Source organism: Xiphophorus couchianus, chromosome 12, assembly GCF_001444195.1.
Source record: "Xiphophorus couchianus chromosome 12, X_couchianus-1.0, whole genome shotgun sequence".
Classification (NCBI taxonomy): Eukaryota; Metazoa; Chordata; class Actinopteri; order Cyprinodontiformes; family Poeciliidae; genus Xiphophorus; species Xiphophorus couchianus.
This window is the reverse complement of record NC_040239.1, coordinates 23,620,271-23,636,917: the sequence shown is the minus strand read 5'-3', so window position 1 is coordinate 23,636,917 and position 16,647 is coordinate 23,620,271. Positions and strand designations below refer to the sequence as shown.

General features: G+C 40.0%; 2 protein-coding genes across 6 annotated transcripts; one reads left to right on the top strand and one right to left on the bottom strand.

Annotated features, from left to right (window-relative positions):
• Positions 1 to 511: 511 nt before the first annotated feature.
• slc7a4 (solute carrier family 7 member 4) lies at positions 512 to 9,492 on the bottom strand. Of its 2 annotated transcripts, none has more exons than XM_028034110.1 (5): positions 9,307 to 9,492; positions 5,690 to 6,753; positions 4,889 to 5,589; positions 4,661 to 4,769; positions 512 to 2,661 (listed from the first exon to the last, which is right to left on the bottom strand). In XM_028034110.1, the coding sequence occupies exons 2-5, from the start codon at positions 6,669 to 6,671 to the stop codon at positions 2,444 to 2,446; spliced, it is 2,010 nt and encodes a 669-aa protein (XP_027889911.1). In that variant the 5' UTR covers positions 6,672 to 6,753; positions 9,307 to 9,492; the 3' UTR covers positions 512 to 2,443. The 2 variants fall into 2 exon arrangements, with proteins under 2 accessions (XP_027889911.1, XP_027889912.1); XM_028034111.1 differs by having other exon boundaries at positions 9,188 to 9,321.
• A 1,802-nt stretch (positions 9,493 to 11,294) lies between these two features.
• c12h5orf34 (chromosome 12 C5orf34 homolog) lies at positions 11,295 to 15,725 on the top strand. 4 transcript variants are annotated; one of them, XR_003597456.1, is made up of 11 exons: positions 11,296 to 11,647; positions 11,722 to 11,811; positions 13,121 to 13,447; positions 13,528 to 13,790; positions 13,867 to 13,959; positions 14,620 to 14,740; positions 14,817 to 14,908; positions 15,015 to 15,062; positions 15,147 to 15,226; positions 15,315 to 15,361; positions 15,448 to 15,561. XR_003597456.1 is itself a non-coding variant. In XM_028032742.1 (11 exons), the coding sequence occupies exons 1-11, from the start codon at positions 11,396 to 11,398 to the stop codon at positions 15,630 to 15,632; spliced, it is 1,620 nt and encodes a 539-aa protein (XP_027888543.1). In that variant the 5' UTR covers positions 11,298 to 11,395; the 3' UTR covers positions 15,633 to 15,725. The 4 variants fall into 4 exon arrangements, 3 of the variants coding, with proteins under 3 accessions (XP_027888542.1, XP_027888545.1, XP_027888543.1); XM_028032742.1 differs by having other exon boundaries at positions 11,298 to 11,647; positions 14,993 to 15,062; positions 15,448 to 15,725; XM_028032741.1 differs by having other exon boundaries at positions 11,295 to 11,647; positions 14,993 to 15,226; positions 15,448 to 15,725.
• Positions 15,726 to 16,647: the final 922 nt, after the last annotated feature.

Below are 16,647 nucleotides of genomic sequence, written 5' to 3'. Positions count from 1 at the left end.
ATGACTAAACGAAAACCAAAAGTAAAACAAATCACACACAAAAACCCAGCAATTATTTAAATAAGTAGGTGGATGAAAAGTAAATAACAAAAACCCCCAGAAGTTACAGAAAATAAATAAAATATAAATTAAACAGAAAGCAAATAAAATGGGGCATCTAAAGGGCTAAATCTGTACTAAAAATCAGAAAATAATAATAAGAAAAAATACTGTAAAACTGACTGAGACGTACCTCTGAGGACTTGCTGCTTTATTTGCACACAAAAGCTAGCTCTATGAAGTATTGACGGGGGTAAAAAATGTTCAATGGTTATAAATAACTCTACAAGTTTCCTTACTTGCTCCTCATTATTATCTAAATAAATATGTTCACTGAAGTCTTGCTCTTATTTCCTGTGAATGACTTGAAACAAACCGGGAACACATAGCAACTCTTATGTAAATTATGTAATCAATCGATGTGAGGTAAATTCTCATTCTCATCTATTAATAATGCACCAGTGGTTTTTAATGCTGCTTCAAAACATTTATTTATTTTTTGTCCTTTTTGCATTTTACACAAACATTATGACAGGAATCTGTGATTTCCATGTGCTTATGCAGAGTACAATGACATTTAGGTGTAAGAAAAGTCTAGTCGCTGATATTTGTGCATCAGGGCACAAAAGGAGAGAAAGAGTCGTGATAATGTTCAGCTTAAAAAAAGCACCACAGTATAAATATATTGTCACTAACCCTGACACCAAAAGCATTAGCTATGAAACAAAACTACTGGACAAATATTTGCAAAGTTGTATAAAATTCTTCCAAATCTTACACCAAAAGGCTTTCTACAATCTATATTTGGATTCTTTAGTTGAATGAATGAATGACGATGATTAGATACGGTTCTTCATCCGTCAGGCAAATAAATAAACAGGTAAATCAGCTTTGGAGATAAGATGTGTAACATGTTTAAGGCCATTGGTTTCTATTGTTACATGCAAAAACAAAGAGAAATCAATAACAATAGAGCTGACATCTTTTTTGGTGCTTCTACATATGTGATGTGATGTCAAATTGATGACCACAAGAGCAAAAGTAAAGTGACTGTTGTCTCCGTGTCATGGGAGTGTTCTCACATCTACGGCTTTTTCTTATCTGGGTCAGGAGGCAGACCGGCGACAGGGACTACTGCAAATCTGACAGATTACGGAGGCCTCGGAGAGACAGGACGGGGGCATAATGCCTGCCTACCAATATTTATGCGTAAGGGATCCCTGTGAATAACTTTCTGCTTGTCCATGCACTCATGTATATAGAATATGGAGACATGATCTCAGATTTATGGGCTTTGGCAAACAATGCTGTGCCAATCAGATAAAAACAAGAAGAAAAGGCTGCAATATGGAGAGGCATGGGAGAAAGGCTGATCACATGCTGGGGATCAGGGACACAAGAGAGGGCCATGGGATGAGATTTAGAAAATTATGGAAGAAACGGACGAGTCCAGGCAATTTAAAAGTAAATATCTTATAGAGATTAATAAAGCCACAAGTGTAAGTAAAGTATATAATGCAGGAGTAGCGATGAGTAAAGATACAAAAAGGTAATATTGAAACAGTTAAAAATCAGAATGGTGTTCATAGAAAAATAAGCATACATTATATTTTATAGAGTAGGAGAAAAATAATGAGAAACTCCTTTATGCCTACGGGAGTTTTAAGAGGGCACACGTTATTTAAATTATAAATATTTAAACATACTTATGCAGCATGTATGGAAATTGGAAGGGAAAAAAGTGAAATTATGCAGTTCTTTGCCAAAATAACAAAAGAAAAAAAAAATTAAAAATGGAAAAAAAAGCTACCAATGAATCGTCATTATCTGTTCATCTACGGTATGCAGTACCTCATTTCATAAGCATTGCTCGTAGTTATACATAAACTGGTTTGTACGCTAGGCTGGAAAGAAAATCAGATGTGAAACTGTACTCTTCCAAAATAGGGCTACCGTTTATAAGCACAAATCAAAAATTTCTTCTGAACGTTTGTGTTCCTTTGAAATATGCCTAAATTCCCAGCTCCACTCTTAAAAGTTGAAACGTGAAAATTAAAAGTCCTTAGTAACAACGCAAACACAGTATGAACATGGATCGGCACAAAGCTGGCAAGACTGCAAGAAAAAAAAAAGAAAAAAAGAAGCATGTTCCCAGTTATGTTATGTTCCTAGGGAAGTGATAAATATCTCTAGTGCACATCTGATTCTTATAACATATATACATGTGCTCAACAAAGAGACAGTGCCTCCCATCCTATCTTGTAGATACTTTAGCAGAGTAATGAGTACAGACTGTTGAGCGGAACAGGGAGAGAGAGATACAGAAAGTACACTAATAATACAGGATGCGTGGGAGACAGACAAAAACCAGGCAGTAGTGATGATGACTCAGAATGGTCACACATTATCTCTTCCCTGCAGCCTCGGTGGCTGTCAGGGCAGCAGAAGAGCTGATTTGGTGCGCTGAGGTGACCACTTGACCGTCGGGCTGAACGGACTGCACTGTTTCCACCAGGCTGCCGCTGGGTAGCACCACATAGCGGGCAGCCATGTCTTTGGGCTGCAGCTCCCTCAATCCCTCTTTGCTATGCCAGATCCCGTAGCCAAAATACACAAAGAGACCTGGGAACAGGGCGGTGGGAGACACGTCACTGGAAGTCATGATTAAACCATGAGAACACTGAGCACAGGTTAGAAGACAGACTACTTTGGACATGATTGTTGCGTTTTGCCATCTGTAATTTCTTAGGTGTTAAATGAATAAGTACATTTGCTGATGTCATTGCAACGTTGACAAGAACCTAATCTGCTTAAAATGTCAAATAAAAAGCAAAAAACACAAGCTAACTTGCTCAGCATTGCCAATTTAACAAATGTCTAACATGCTAACATTTGCAAATTCTCCATTAGCTTTTCTTAATAGTCTTATCTGTCCATTAGGAATACACAGGATTATCTGCAACTTGTGTAAGTAACAGTTTGTGGTACTTGGACAGGCTTTAGTGGTACACATTAAAGCACCACATTTTGGTTCTAATTACTTGCAAATATAATTTCACAGTAATGTGAAATAGTTCAAAAGAATTGGTTTTCAACCATATGAGTTCACCATGTTGATGAAGCTTTAAGCAAATCCAGATAATCAACTTTCCCCCGTGATTCTCGAACCTCTATCGGGTCATTAACTCTGTCTGATCATCTTCTATGTTCACACAAGACTGCCCTCAAAAGGAAAATATTCTGTTTCCTTTAAGTACAGAAAATCTTTGTGCAATCTGTTTGTGTAACTATTAAAAGCATCAAGTTCACTGATCACAGACGGTGGAGGTTTTATGACACTGCTTTCTGGAGATAAGAGCCACATCATAATATGCTAACAAGCGAATGCAGTTCAGTATTTGTAAAGTGAGGCAGTTGAGAGCACATGGCAGACAGTAAATTCATTTGGCAACCAATAATTGCACGTTAATGTTTTTGTTCCGTCAGCTTCAAATTTTACGTTATAATGTTCATGTAGTTTACAAGTATTGTAATATGATGCCAGACAGTGACCAGAGTTTTCTGTACGGAGCAGAGTAACATTATGTTGCTTCTCACCCAGCTATTGTTGCACACTCCTGGTCCCTGATAGAGGGATACTATACTTTTCCCTTGCTAAAAGAAATACAAATATGCCTGCTGCTTGGGAATATATTCATTTCTGGAAAAACATGGACAGCCATGGGATGAAAACTAATGGCGTGATAACCATCATTCCTAGAGAGGTAACACTATTTAAATCCTGCTGCAGGCTAGCACATAGTTTCCTCCGCAGCTGAAACACTGCAGACTCAGGTAGAGATTGTTAGCTAATATCAGTTTGTTATAATTATGTCTGTTTATAAAAACAAGAATGAAAAAAGGTTGAAAATTCTGTATAAATTAGCATATAAAGCAAAAAACAAATTTAGCAGGCAAGTCTTGTTTTGATTGATTTAGTTTTATATTTAAATCAAGCGGATACAAGCGGACGAAATGGGTTTTCTCCGTAGGGTGGTTGGGCTCTCCCTTAGAGATAGGGTGAGAAGCTCAGTCATCCGGGAGGGACTCAGAGTAGAGCCGCTGCTCCTTCACATCGAGAGGAGCCAGTTGAGGTGGCTCGGGCATCTGGTCAGGATGCCTCCTGGACGCCTCCCTGGTGAGATGTTCTGGGCACATCCCACCGGGAGGAGGCCCCGGGGAAGACCCAGGACACGCTGGAGGGACTATGTCTCTTGGCTGGCCTGAGAACGCCTTGGGATTCTCCCGGAGGAGCTGGAACAAGTGGCTGGGGAGAGGGAAGTCTGGGCCTCCCTTCTGAAGCTGCTACCCCCGCGACCCGACCCCGGATAAAGCGGAAGAAAATGGATGGATGGATGGATTTAAATCAATAGTGAACACATTTTATAGATAATAAAAATAATCAATGTTAAATTTTTTTATGCTGCAGTAGTATTAGTTATTTGAAACAGCAACAGTAAGCTTATCACACTTTATATAATTATCTAAAAACAACATTATCACGATACTAAACATTTAAAGTGTACATTTTAAATATGCCTATTGAACATATTTGTTTGTTCTGATGCTGGTGTTATTTTACCTATGGCAATCCACACTGTAAATCGAATCCAGGTCAGGAGGCTTAGCTTCATCATCAGGAATACGTTGAAGAGAATACTGGCACCAGGAGTCAGTGGAACCAAAGGTACCTATGCAACAAGAAAACTTATCTCATTCTCTGGTCATAGGGAATACAGTCTCACTATATGTTGCCTTATATAAATAAATTGCATGCTAAATTTAATATATAGCATCTATGAAAGCTCACCTGGAATGTTTGGTTGTTTCTTTGTGGCTCATGAATCCATATAAGTGCCAGGCTAAGAACATAAGCTGAGGTAAAAATCACCAGAAGCATTGTGAAACACCAGACTGGGAACTGTAGCTGTCCATTTCCAAACTCCAGCACAGCACAGAGGGATACTGAGCTCACAATCAGGGTCATCACACAGAAAGCTACCACTTCACCTGGTTCACAGTCTCCCAGCAGCCTGTCTAAGTAGGGTTCCCAGTAGGCCTTCAGGTGCCCCACCCCACGGCGCTCTCTCGTCTTCTGCCTCTCCACCAGCTGGAGTTTGTCGGAGAAGGACTCGTACTGCTTGGGCTCCTCGCTGTCTTCAGTTATGGTCTGTGACTCTGAGGGAGCAGGGGACACCTCTGCGTTGACGTTGGGAGATGTGGTGTCGTTAGAGTTGGTCTTCTCTGGTTGGAAGCGGAGCACGATAACACTCGCTGCCACAAAGGTGTACGCAAGGAGAGTCCCAATAGACAAGAACTGAACCAGCGCCTCTAGGTCAAAGATCAAAGCCATGCCAGCCATAAGGATTCCAAATACTAGAATGGCATTGACCGGAACTTTGGTGACAGGATTGACCCTGGCGAAAATAGAGAAGAACAATCCGTCCTCTGCCATGGCGTACACAATCCGAGGAAGGGAGAAGAGATTGCAGAGAAGCACAGTGTTCATGGCTAATAAAAAAGAAAAAAAAATAGTATTTGTCAAAATACAGCACCGAAAACCATGTTGCACAACTTCATATTGTACTTTTTTGCAAATGCTGATACTCACCACAGATGGAGCCCACAGCCACAACAATTCCTGCCCAACTGTAGCCACGGCGAAAGAAAGCATCTGCCAGGGCTGAGTTAGGATCCAGGGTACGCCAGGGTACCATCAATGTGAGCACGCAGGAGACCAGGATGTAGGCTGTCGCCGCAAGTCCAAGAGAGATAGCAGTGGCAATGGGAACAGCCTTCTGAGGATTCTTTGCCTCCTCGCTGGAGGAAGCAATCACATCAAAGCCCACAAAAGCGTAGAAGCATGTGGCTGAACCTGCCAGGATCCCTGACATCCCGTAAGGCGCAAAGCCACCTTGCTCCTCGCTCCAGTTGGCAGGATCGGCAAGCACGAAGCCGAAAACCAAGATGAAAGCAATGACACCCATACTGATGGTGGAGAAGATATGGTTCAGATAAGAGGACACTTGGACTCCGAAGGAAATGAAGACAGAGGCAAATACAAGGATTCCTGCAGCCAGGAGGTCAGGGTAATGGGCAAGGAAGGGCACATTCCACTGCATGATATGCGTTTCTGTGAAGTTCTGGATAGCATGGTTAAAAATTGAGTCTAGATAGCCACTCCAGGCCCGCGCTACAGCAGCACCGCCAATCATGTTTTCCAAAATCACATTCCAGCCAATGAGAAAGGCCCACACTTCTCCCACTGACACATAGGTAAACATATATGCAGATCCTGTTTTAGGAATGCGTGCTCCAAACTCTGCATAACAGAAGGCAGCCAGAAGAGAAGCGATACCTGCAAAAACAAAGGATATGATGACAGCTGGTCCTGCCGTGTCTTTAGCCACCGTTCCCGTCAGGACGTAAAGCCCAGAGCCAACCATGCCACCGACACCCATCAGAGTCAGGTCCAGCGTGGAGAGGCAGCGCTTCAGGGAAGTCGCCATCATGTCACCATCGAGAGTCTTGAGCCGGTTCAGTCTTTGACAAAGGCGCACAGCTGGCGCACAACCAGTCGAACAAGTTGCCATGGCTACAGTCTTAGACAGGTCAGTGAAGTGGGTGGGTGTTGTAGCTTTCAGACTGGATCCATTAACTACTTATGAAGATGACCTGCAAAACAAAGGAAATTCACACATTAGAACGTGGACGGTCTAAGTTTTCAGGACAAAACTGTACACTTCACTTTAGGATCAAGAAAATTTAAAGAAAGCTTTTGAAATATAAACTGTGGCGATTTTTGTTTTTAGTCAAAATATCCTCTTCACAGTCCCTGTTTTCACAACTTTGCAAAGTATCATTGTTCCCAAGCAATACATTTACCTAGGTTGTTTTTAGAGAGACAACAAATGGTAACAGTTTAAAATGACAGTTTATTCCATAACGCTAATAATGCAGCTTTCATTCTGATTTTAACTTTTAATTTGAATGCCATGCAAAAGCAACAAAGTTTGTCCTTGCAGGATTGCAGGCAGGCTGGTGGCCGTCCCCAGGACTCATTGAGCAAAAGACGGGGTATACAACAGGCTGCCAGTCCATCACAGGGTGACATACACAAAGGACAAACAACCATGCACACACAAACACACACACACACACACACCGACAATTCAGAGACACCATTTAACGTAACAATCATGTTAACAGTAATAATAGCTGCAACCTCAGGCACCTGTCTTGGACGTGTTGTAATGAAATGAAATTCCGTTGTGTTTCTGTATAATGACAATAAAGGTCTGATTCTGGTGTTTTTGGATTGAGGGAGGAAGCTGGAGTGGCTGGAGAGAAGCCACATATGCACAGGGAGTGTGCATGTTTGTAACATTTGGAGACAAATCAGGGATGGCTCTGTGACAGCTGTCCCGACTGTCACACGCAGACACTATTGGTAATGGTTTTTTGTTTTTTCTTAATATTACTTTATATATTGATTACTGAGTAGTTTAGATTTTTATCTTTAAATTTGTTTTCATTAGTCTGACTCTTTAGTTAACTATTTGTTGTGCACCCATTTAGTTAACTTTATGTGTCAGTTCTTTGTATATTTTGTTAAATATAACAAATTAATTTCTTTCTTTTGAGTTACCAGTTTCCTCTGGACCTGCTCCTGAAAATCACAGAGATGAGCTCCAGCTGATCGGTGTCCATATATGGGTGTCAAACTTCCTCAGCGGACCATTCCATTTGTTCACCAGGGGAGGGGGAAATTTGGTCTTTAGTTTAATTTGCCATTTATTTAATGTTTCTTCTTTTGGAAAGTTAGTTAAATTTTGATATTTATTTCATTTACAGATTTAGTAATATTCTGACCAGTATTTGTTAGGTTTTTGTGTGTTTAATTACCCCCTAGTGTGTGTTAATGGTCTCAGTTTGGGCCCAATTTATCATTTTTGGATTCTTTTTGTTAATAAATTAAGATTATATTTTGAATTTTCATCAACGTCTCTCTGGCTGGTTTATGCAAAACCTTCACAGGCTCACTCTTACCCAAGAGTGAACCATTTAAGAGGCATGTTCTTATTGTGTGAATTTACTGGTGCACTAATGGTGTTGGCAGTCAGTTTGTGTGATCATGGATAAACATGAATTCCTGTTGGGGGGTAGCTGTTGTTTGAAAACATTAGCTCATCTTTAAAAGGTCTTTAAAGACGAAGCATTGTTAAGCAATTTATCCACCCAGGGGCTGTCAGCTGCTCAAAGGTCCAGACGAGACCTTTGGGGCTGATCAGCCGATCAGCCCCAAAGGTCAGATCCTACAATGCCCCCATAGACCAAGATAACCTACATTGTGAGGAGTACATTTTCTGCTCAAGTAAATTATCACTTAGTGAATAAATATCAGCAGCAAAATGCTGGAAAAAACATGTCTGAGTATATTAAATGCAAAGTCAACAGCACTCATGGGCAGCCAGGTGCATTATGAACTTGATAAGAGTTGCATAACAGCTAAACGCCTTCAACACATGATGTTTTTATTCTGTCCAAACAATGTCCCCAAGTGTACTTGTTAATATCAGAAGCTCCGCTGTTATTATCGTGGATTTTATACGTGTATTGTTTCATTTCCGCCTTTCACACGCCTGCATGCGTTGAAAACAGAGGGACACACAGCGGATACAGACTCTTGCACTTCTCTCACCGGTCCACGTCACCTAAAAGGCATCGCTCAGGTGTGAAATGATGACATATGAATTAGATTTTTCCTCTTTGTTTAGTATGTTTATTCCTTGCATTGTTACCAGTAAGGATTATTCATCCGCTTGCGTCAAAACCTCCGGCATCAACATCGGAACATCATCCGATTTCTGGCCTCGATAAACATATGGCGACAGCAGGATGCCTCCCTGATAATTACGTAACGCTTTATTCCCGACGAGAAACAGGAACGCCGTCATAAAGTAGCAGTGCGTCGTGAAATTACGTCTATAAGCAGCATCCTTCCCTGGCTAAAAGACGCGCCACGCTACAGCGAATGAAATAAGCTTTGTTTTAAATGCCACATTAAAAATTTATAACAAAATGGAAAAGAGCGCAAAGTGAACCTTACTAGCTCTCTCCTGTTCCACGCTGCTTTCCATTCGTGAGTCAGGTGTGACTGTCTGATCCCCCCATTTTCATGATGAGACAAACAAGGAGAAGCATCAGCAGGAACACAGAAATGCATACCCTTGTTGCTTTGAGTCTGCCATCTTTGCTGCGGCTCCTGAACGCAGCGCTGTCTCTCAGAAGTTACCCGGGCGCATCGTCTGGTGATGGTGATGGAGCAGAAGGTGCACTCCTGTGGAATAAAACCACCGAGCGCTGCCTGCGCTGCTTCTTAAAGGGACAGGCACCCTTTTTTTTTAACAGATCAACGGGAGGGCTTCCCCACTGTGCCCCACCCATATTAAAGAGAACCAACATCCAGGGCATCCGGGCACTTACTGATATGTACTGTATACATATTTAAACCTTACAAAGAGATGTAACAATATAATAAACATGGCTTATATTAGTAGAAGTGGTTCAATTTATAAAAAGTAACTGAAATGGAAAATATAATGCATTGAATCTATAGGCATTATTTGACCAATGTAAATTAGAACTACATTGAGGGGAAATGTGCCACAACTTAATGATTAACAGAAATTAAATTAAATTAATATACTGACATTCTAAAGCAGTGGTCAGTCCATGAGGGTCGGCATCCTGCATGTGTGGAGGCCTAAGAAGAACATTGACATGCTGAAAATGTTGTAACTACCACCAGGGAGAGAACTAAAACATGCAGGATGCTGGCCCTCGAGGACCGACTTTGGGCACCGCTTCTCTAAAGTGTAGAACCCTGCCAAAATACCAGATATTTATATAAATAATGTCTAGTATCTTGAGTAAATCAAGTGTAAAAAACTATTAGAGGAAGCAGTTTATGTCAAGCTTTTCTAAGACACCTTAGGATCACTTTCAAAATATTCTTGAACCAGGGTTGTGTATATTGGTCATAAAAACAACTTGCCATCAGAAGAACACCATACTCCCAACTTTGTTTTTCTTGAAACACTTTAATTAGATGCACAAAAAAGCCCGTCTCCTCCATCACAACTGTGCACACTTACATGCTCATATCCCATCCCCTTCTTTATGGTCAGTTGGGTAATTAATTATTAATAGAGTCCAGGGTGAAGTCAGAATCAAAAATTATTTCCAGATTTTGAACACTAGCCTTACTCAATGCAAAAAGAAAATAATCAACCAAACATTGACCCTTGTGGAACCCCAGATGTTGCACAGAGTAGTATGCATGGCTTTCTCAGAGAAACCCATCCAGTACACAGGAAGAAACCAGGCTGACAGCCAAAAAACAGCCTGATGTGGCTTGTTAAATAGACACAGGTCTACAACAAATGCTACAATATGTAAGTGTTTCTCAATTCCGGTACTCACGACCCCTGCCCTACATGTTTTAGGTGTTTCCCTTCTGCCACACACCTGGATTGAATATGTGGGTAATTAACAGGCTTCTGCAGCACTTGATGGTCATGCAGTCATTTGAATCAGCTGTTCTGGAATAGAGCTACATCTAAAACATGCAGAGCAGGGGGGCCTGAGGACTGGAATTGAGAAGCGCTGTGACTATGTCAAGCAGCAAGACTAAACAATTACGCCCAGTAAAAAAAAAATAATTAAATACCTTTAATAGGACTGCCTCTGTAGAAACTACCTAAACTAAGATTTAAACTTGCCTTCTACCACTTTTTCCAAATTTTGCCAATGACAGGAATTAGTCAAATGTTTTTACTCAGAATGGAAATGGGTGCATGTTTTACCCTAGGGCCTAGGCCAGGGGTGGGCAATCCTGGTCCTCGAGGGCCGGTGTCCTGCAAATCTTAGATGTCTCCCTGGTCCAACACACTTGAATCCAATAACTCAATCACCTCCTAAGTGCAGTCAAGTTCTCCAGAGTCCTGCTAATGACCTCATTATTTGACTCAGGTGTGTTGAAGTAGAGATGCATCTAAAAGTTGCAGGAGACCGGCCCTCGAGGCCTGGAGTTGCCCACCCCTGGCCTAGGCTCTAATATGACTAAATGCGCCTCTGCTAAGAACGATACGACATCGCTCTGATGTCGTACCGTCTTTTGTACAGTAGGTGGCACTCTGTTGCTGTAATCCCACAGTAAACCACTGAGGCGGATGTTTCCGGTCACGTGACTCCCTCGTTAACATCGCGCCAATAGTCAAACGGCTCCACCTGAGGACGTTTGTCAGTTTGTTTTATGTTTCTTTCTCTGTCTGGCTTATTGTTGAAAGCACGACCATCCACAATGGGAACCGCAGAGGGCGTCAGTGCGATGGTGATGTATGAGGACGAGTCCGTGGAAGTTCATTACAGACACGGAGCTCATTTACAGCTGTCACCGTGTGGCAGTGAATTCGTACTGGTTAAAGCCACGGACCCGCTCGGACATCCTCTGCAGCCCACGGAGCGAGTCCGACAGAGAACCAGGTTCACTATCAGCGCCTTTAAGGTAGAAGAAACACTCGAGTGTTATTTTGTGTTTGTACCTCAGGCATTACGACGAGGTTCACTTTGTTTTCGAAGGCGCCAATGGCAACCGCACTGGCGTTCAGGAATAAGTATGCCAGTCGACCATACCTTCCAGGAGAGCTCATCTCTGCTGATAACAGGAAGGTACGGTTAGTCCACTTCAATCTCAAATATAGGCATGTGCATTTCAATAGATTAGAATATATTTTTAAAGTTATTTATTTCACATTTTTCTAATAAATTATTGCGATTCACGTAGTGTTATATTTTAAATATTTGCTTCTGTTAATTTGTCATTACTGGGTTGATAACCTCCAAACTAAAGTAAGACTAGCGTTCCTTTTAATGAATCAGTCAAGCGGAAGTAAAAAAAAAAAAAGTTATGTTTAAAAAGAAACAATTACTCAAGTACAGGAGCTGACTGTAATCAGATTTTTTTTAGGGTTTTGTTTTTAGAAATTGTGTATTCAGACAAAGATATAATGAATGTGCATATTCTGGTTCTGTCAAATAATGAACAAAACAAAAGTGAGCCCAAATAATGTTTAACAACATAATCAATCAAATTTTATTTGTATTGCACATTTCAGCAGCAAGGCATTTCAGAGTGTTTTACATCATAACAAACACAAAATCATGCAACATAGAATCAACAATCAAAACATTACATTAAGTCAAAGGCCGTCTTTAAATTCGTAATTGATTATGTTTCAAATACTACTCTAAACTGGTGGGTTTTTAGTCGAGATTTAAAGGAAGTCAGTGTTTCGGTTATTTTACAGTTTTCTGGAAGTTTGTTCCAAATTTGTGGCGCATAGAAGCTGAATAGTACTTCTCCTCGTTTGGGTAGATAACTACATACTTATTTCTGGTTCTGGGGATGCAGAGCAGACCAGGACCAGAAGACCTGAGGGGTCTGGAAGGTTGATACGACAGCAGATCTTTAATGTGTTGTGGTGCTAAGCCGTTCAGTGATTTGTAAACTAACAACAGTATTTTAAAATCTATTCTTTGAGCTACTGGGAGCCAGTGTAGGGACTTTAAAACTGGTGTTATGTGTTCCAACATATCATCAGTATTTCCTGTGTATTTTAAACTAATATTATGAACTAATACACCAGAAATTCACATATACAAATGATATTTTTCTGAACATAAGCATAAAACATATCTATAACACAAAATCTTTCTATTATGAACCGTCTTATTGGTAAAATTCTAATGTTCATAGTAGCTGAATTTAAGCTTTTCTTTAGTTGTAATCAATAATTGTGAAAATGAAGAGAAATAGATGCTCAAAATATATCACTCTGTATGTAATGCAGCCTAATAACATTTGAGTTATAGTTTCAGTTTTTGAAATTGAATTAATAAAATGCATAAACTTGTATACCTTGAGATGCACCTCTAAGTTGAGTAAAATTATCTAAACATCATGGGTTTCTCTTGACAGCCTTTTTACAGCATTGACTCCGGTGTTAAATGGCCCGAGTGTTCGTCTTACAAGCCTGAGTTTGGACCTGGAGGTGAGATCGTAGTCAGGTCAGAAGAGGGGAGAGCCGTGTTGACGTTGTCGCCGTCTGGTGAGGAATTCTCTGTCGAGTTCGCGTGTAACCTGAGTCATCCTCAGCACCAAATTGTGTGCAGTTTAAACAAAACTGATGGCAGTCTGAAGAGTCAGCAGCAAGCAAACAGTCAGAATGATCAGAGACATCTGGGGAAGGAGTCAACTAAAACAAACTCTTTTTCCTCACATCTTACCAGCACTACTCAACAACAGGTATTACCTTTTGAATATTATTGTGCTTTAAACTCATGTTTGATACGATTATCATTGTTCACCTTCTCTTCTGCTTTCAGCCTGAACAGATGTACCAGACCACCACAGTTGTACAGCATCACTCTTGCTTTGCCGTTGATCCCACATGGGCCTATCCTCTCTCCTTGGCTCGGCATCACTGGACGTCCCGTCTCTCTAACAGTAAAGACACTAAATCTGAAGAACCAAGTAAATCCAGACAAGCTGATGATGAGATTAACATATCTGACAAAAATGATAAAGACAGAGACTCCCAGCTTCCCCAGGCTCTTCCTCTTACATGTCCGTCACCTCACTGGCACAGGTTTGTGGATTAAGTATTTTGGGCGCTTATTGATTCTGTTAAATTTCAAATTTAGCTTGATATTTATGCTTTTTAGGTGGAAGATTAAAGAATCTCTGGTTGAAGAAGAAATATCAGATCTTCCAACGGAGCTTGTAAAAATATTATGGTGTCAAGGAGTCACATACAGGTATGTGTAGAAGCATATAAGAATAGGCATTGCATATGTAGTAATTGTGCTCAGTTTACCTGGAGGCATTAACTTTCATCTGATGTTTCATCTCAACATCAGATGAAAATTATTTCATCTGATGTTGATTATTGGCACAAAGTGGGTTTTACCACCTGAGCAAACCTTGAATTTTCACAGAGCCTACATTTGGAACCCTGTGAAGTTGAATGTTTGCTAGTTAAGCTCTTAAAGGAAACAGATGAAATGTTGTATCGGCAGGTCTTCACAAAAGCTGAGATTGGAAATTTGCCTTACATCTTTGATCAGAGTGCCTCGGCTTAATCATGATTAACTGATTATTGAAATAATCGTCAACTAATTTAGTAATCGATTAATTGTTAACTGGAGTATGCAGACTCTAAAAAAGGCATTCTGGTGAAACAATCAACATATTTTGGGGCAGTAATTGAGCCAAAACTGTACAGAAAATCTGTAAATTTTGTATTTAAAATAAAAATACATTTGTCTGTAAATATGTGTTAGACAAAACGTCTCAAGTGATAAGTTGATTACTGAAATAATTGTTAGTTGCAGCCTTAGGGTCTTAAAATGTTCTAATTTAAGTGGTGGGATTTATTTGCTCCATAACAACTCTCTGTCCTCATGTTCACTCTGTAGGATACTGAGTGGAGAAATCCCAGTGGTAGAGGTTTCCCCAGGAGACGGCTCAGTGATCCGCTCCAACGGTGTCCTAAACTCTTATTTTACTCATCACAAACCCAGACTTCGCTCTGAGGAGGTCAGTTCCAGTCTTTCATTGCAAATGTGTTATGAAATCAAAGTGATGCAGGTAACTGTTGCTGTCTTTTGCTCAGGGAAGAGAAACAACGTACCATTTAAGCAGCCTTCCCCCTGATACACCTGGACAGTTGTGCCCTGTGGGCTCCATCGTGAGCCGTGCCAGCAGGTAAGGTACCACTTCACTCCAGTTTGTGGCGTATAAAGCTTCCATTTTTTTCAGGATTTTAACCATCGCCTATGTTTCTCACAGGATTCTTGTTTGTTATAACCAGGCCAAGCATTTACAAAAGTTTCCTGTCATACACACCTGTCTGCAACAGGTTGTTCTACATCTGTTTACATCTACAGTTCTAGCACTTGGTAAAGCTTGTAATTTGTTTATTGTAATACAATTGTGTTTGCAGGACAAATATATTTCTAAAACAATACAACCGGAGCAAAATCCTTCCAGTGCAGTGAAGATGCCGCAGACAGCTGGAAGTCTGTAAGTTGTGTCTTTCAGATCACTTAATTTTAAGGGGAAAGGGGGGCGGCTACCTTTTTGAACAGCTGTTTTCACACTTCAACTTTAGTTCGGATGTTGTCGCTGCAGAACTGGAGAAGATAAAGCGTTTCAACTGTATCCTTTTATCAAAGAGCATAATATGCAATGTTTGAGAAAATATACAATGCAGTGAGGTTTAGTCTTTAGCATTCTGTGCTCAGTTCTGCTGGAGAACAACCACCTGCTGAGAAGTGAAAGTGAGCAACGAAACTCAGAAGGAGCAAGTTCAACAATTGCACAGGAGGATGAAGTGGTGAATGAGGACTACATTGCTGAAGCACTTCAGAGAACCGCTGAAGCCATTAAGGAAATTGATGCTCTCATCTCAGCCGCCACGCTGAACTGAGAACTTTTTATTATTTTCAAATTTTCTGTGACGTGTATATACTGGAATTCATGTATGAATAGAATCTGAAATAAAGTTATTTTTCTATTTAAATTTGTTATGTTGTGTTTAATTGTCAAAATAAAACATATGGTGGAGCAATATAACAATCTAATCATCTTAATATGCCCCTAAAACTGGAGTCTAACAACTTCTGTTCCAGGATTCTTGTTTTTTGTGTTTGTCTGACGCTTAGTGGGCAATATAAGTATTGCAGTCGGTTCTGACCTTTTGATATTCGCTTGAAGTTTCTTCTTCAAATATAACTCAAATAAAAATTATTTTGGATTCCTTTTTAGTGAAATGTACCATTGAACTGTTACTGTTCCCATCATTATTGTGGACCATGGGTTTATCCAAGTTTGAGTCTTGAAAAAGTTTTAATACCCTGTGCATTTTTTCCACATTAAAACTGCAAACAGGAGGTTATGTTATGGAATAGACCAATACAGGATATAATGCATCACTATGAAGTGGAGGATTTTTTTATTTTTTTTTATTTTACAAATTAAAATAGAGAAAAGCAAAAGGGTGTAGTAATTATAGTTGTATGTCTGACTGTATATCCAGTTGTACACTTTTTCAAAAGGTAAGGTCCACAAAATAAAACTTGGTGGAAACCTACATACCTAAAAAGAGAACAGATGCTACAACTTTAAAAATAATTGCTTTAGTTGGTAAGTAATTGAATCACATTTATCTAAATTAATTTATGATGTTTAACTTGTCAGGTTAAACAAACTTAAATCAACTAGGATTAACTTAATTCAGTTAGTCATTTATTTAAATTGTATATCCAACTATTCTCTTTCTCTCAGTACACATTGCACTCCATATAGCAGTGTGGAGTCTTGCTTGTATATAGCTTAGTCAGTTGTAACTAGTGCATATATCTGAGAACTATGTGGGTATTCTTTGATAAAAGTGGACTTATAGTTGGGTAGTACATATAGTTATAATATAGTATTATAAATGT

Bases quoted from the DNA above. Each gene is read 5' to 3' on its own strand.
- slc7a4 (XM_028034110.1), bottom strand. From the start codon at position 6,671: ATGGCAACTTGTTCGACTGGTTGTGCGCCAGCTGTGCGCCTTTGTCAA. The intron at 5,590-5,689 runs GTGAGTATCAGC...CTTTTTTATTAG, and splicing joins GGCTGTGGGCTCCATCTGTG to CCATGAACACTGTGCTTCTC. The intron at 2,662-4,660 runs GTAAAATAACAC...CCCTGTTCCCAG, and splicing joins TACAGTGTGGATTGCCATAG to GTCTCTTTGTGTATTTTGGC.
- c12h5orf34 (XM_028032741.1), top strand. From the start codon at position 11,396: ATGTTTCTTTCTCTGTCTGGCTTATTGTTGAAAGCACGACCATCCACA. The intron at 13,791-13,866 runs GTTTGTGGATTA...TATGCTTTTTAG, and splicing joins CCGTCACCTCACTGGCACAG to GTGGAAGATTAAAGAATCTC. The intron at 15,362-15,447 runs GTATCCTTTTAT...TTCTGTGCTCAG, and splicing joins GAAGATAAAGCGTTTCAACT to TTCTGCTGGAGAACAACCAC.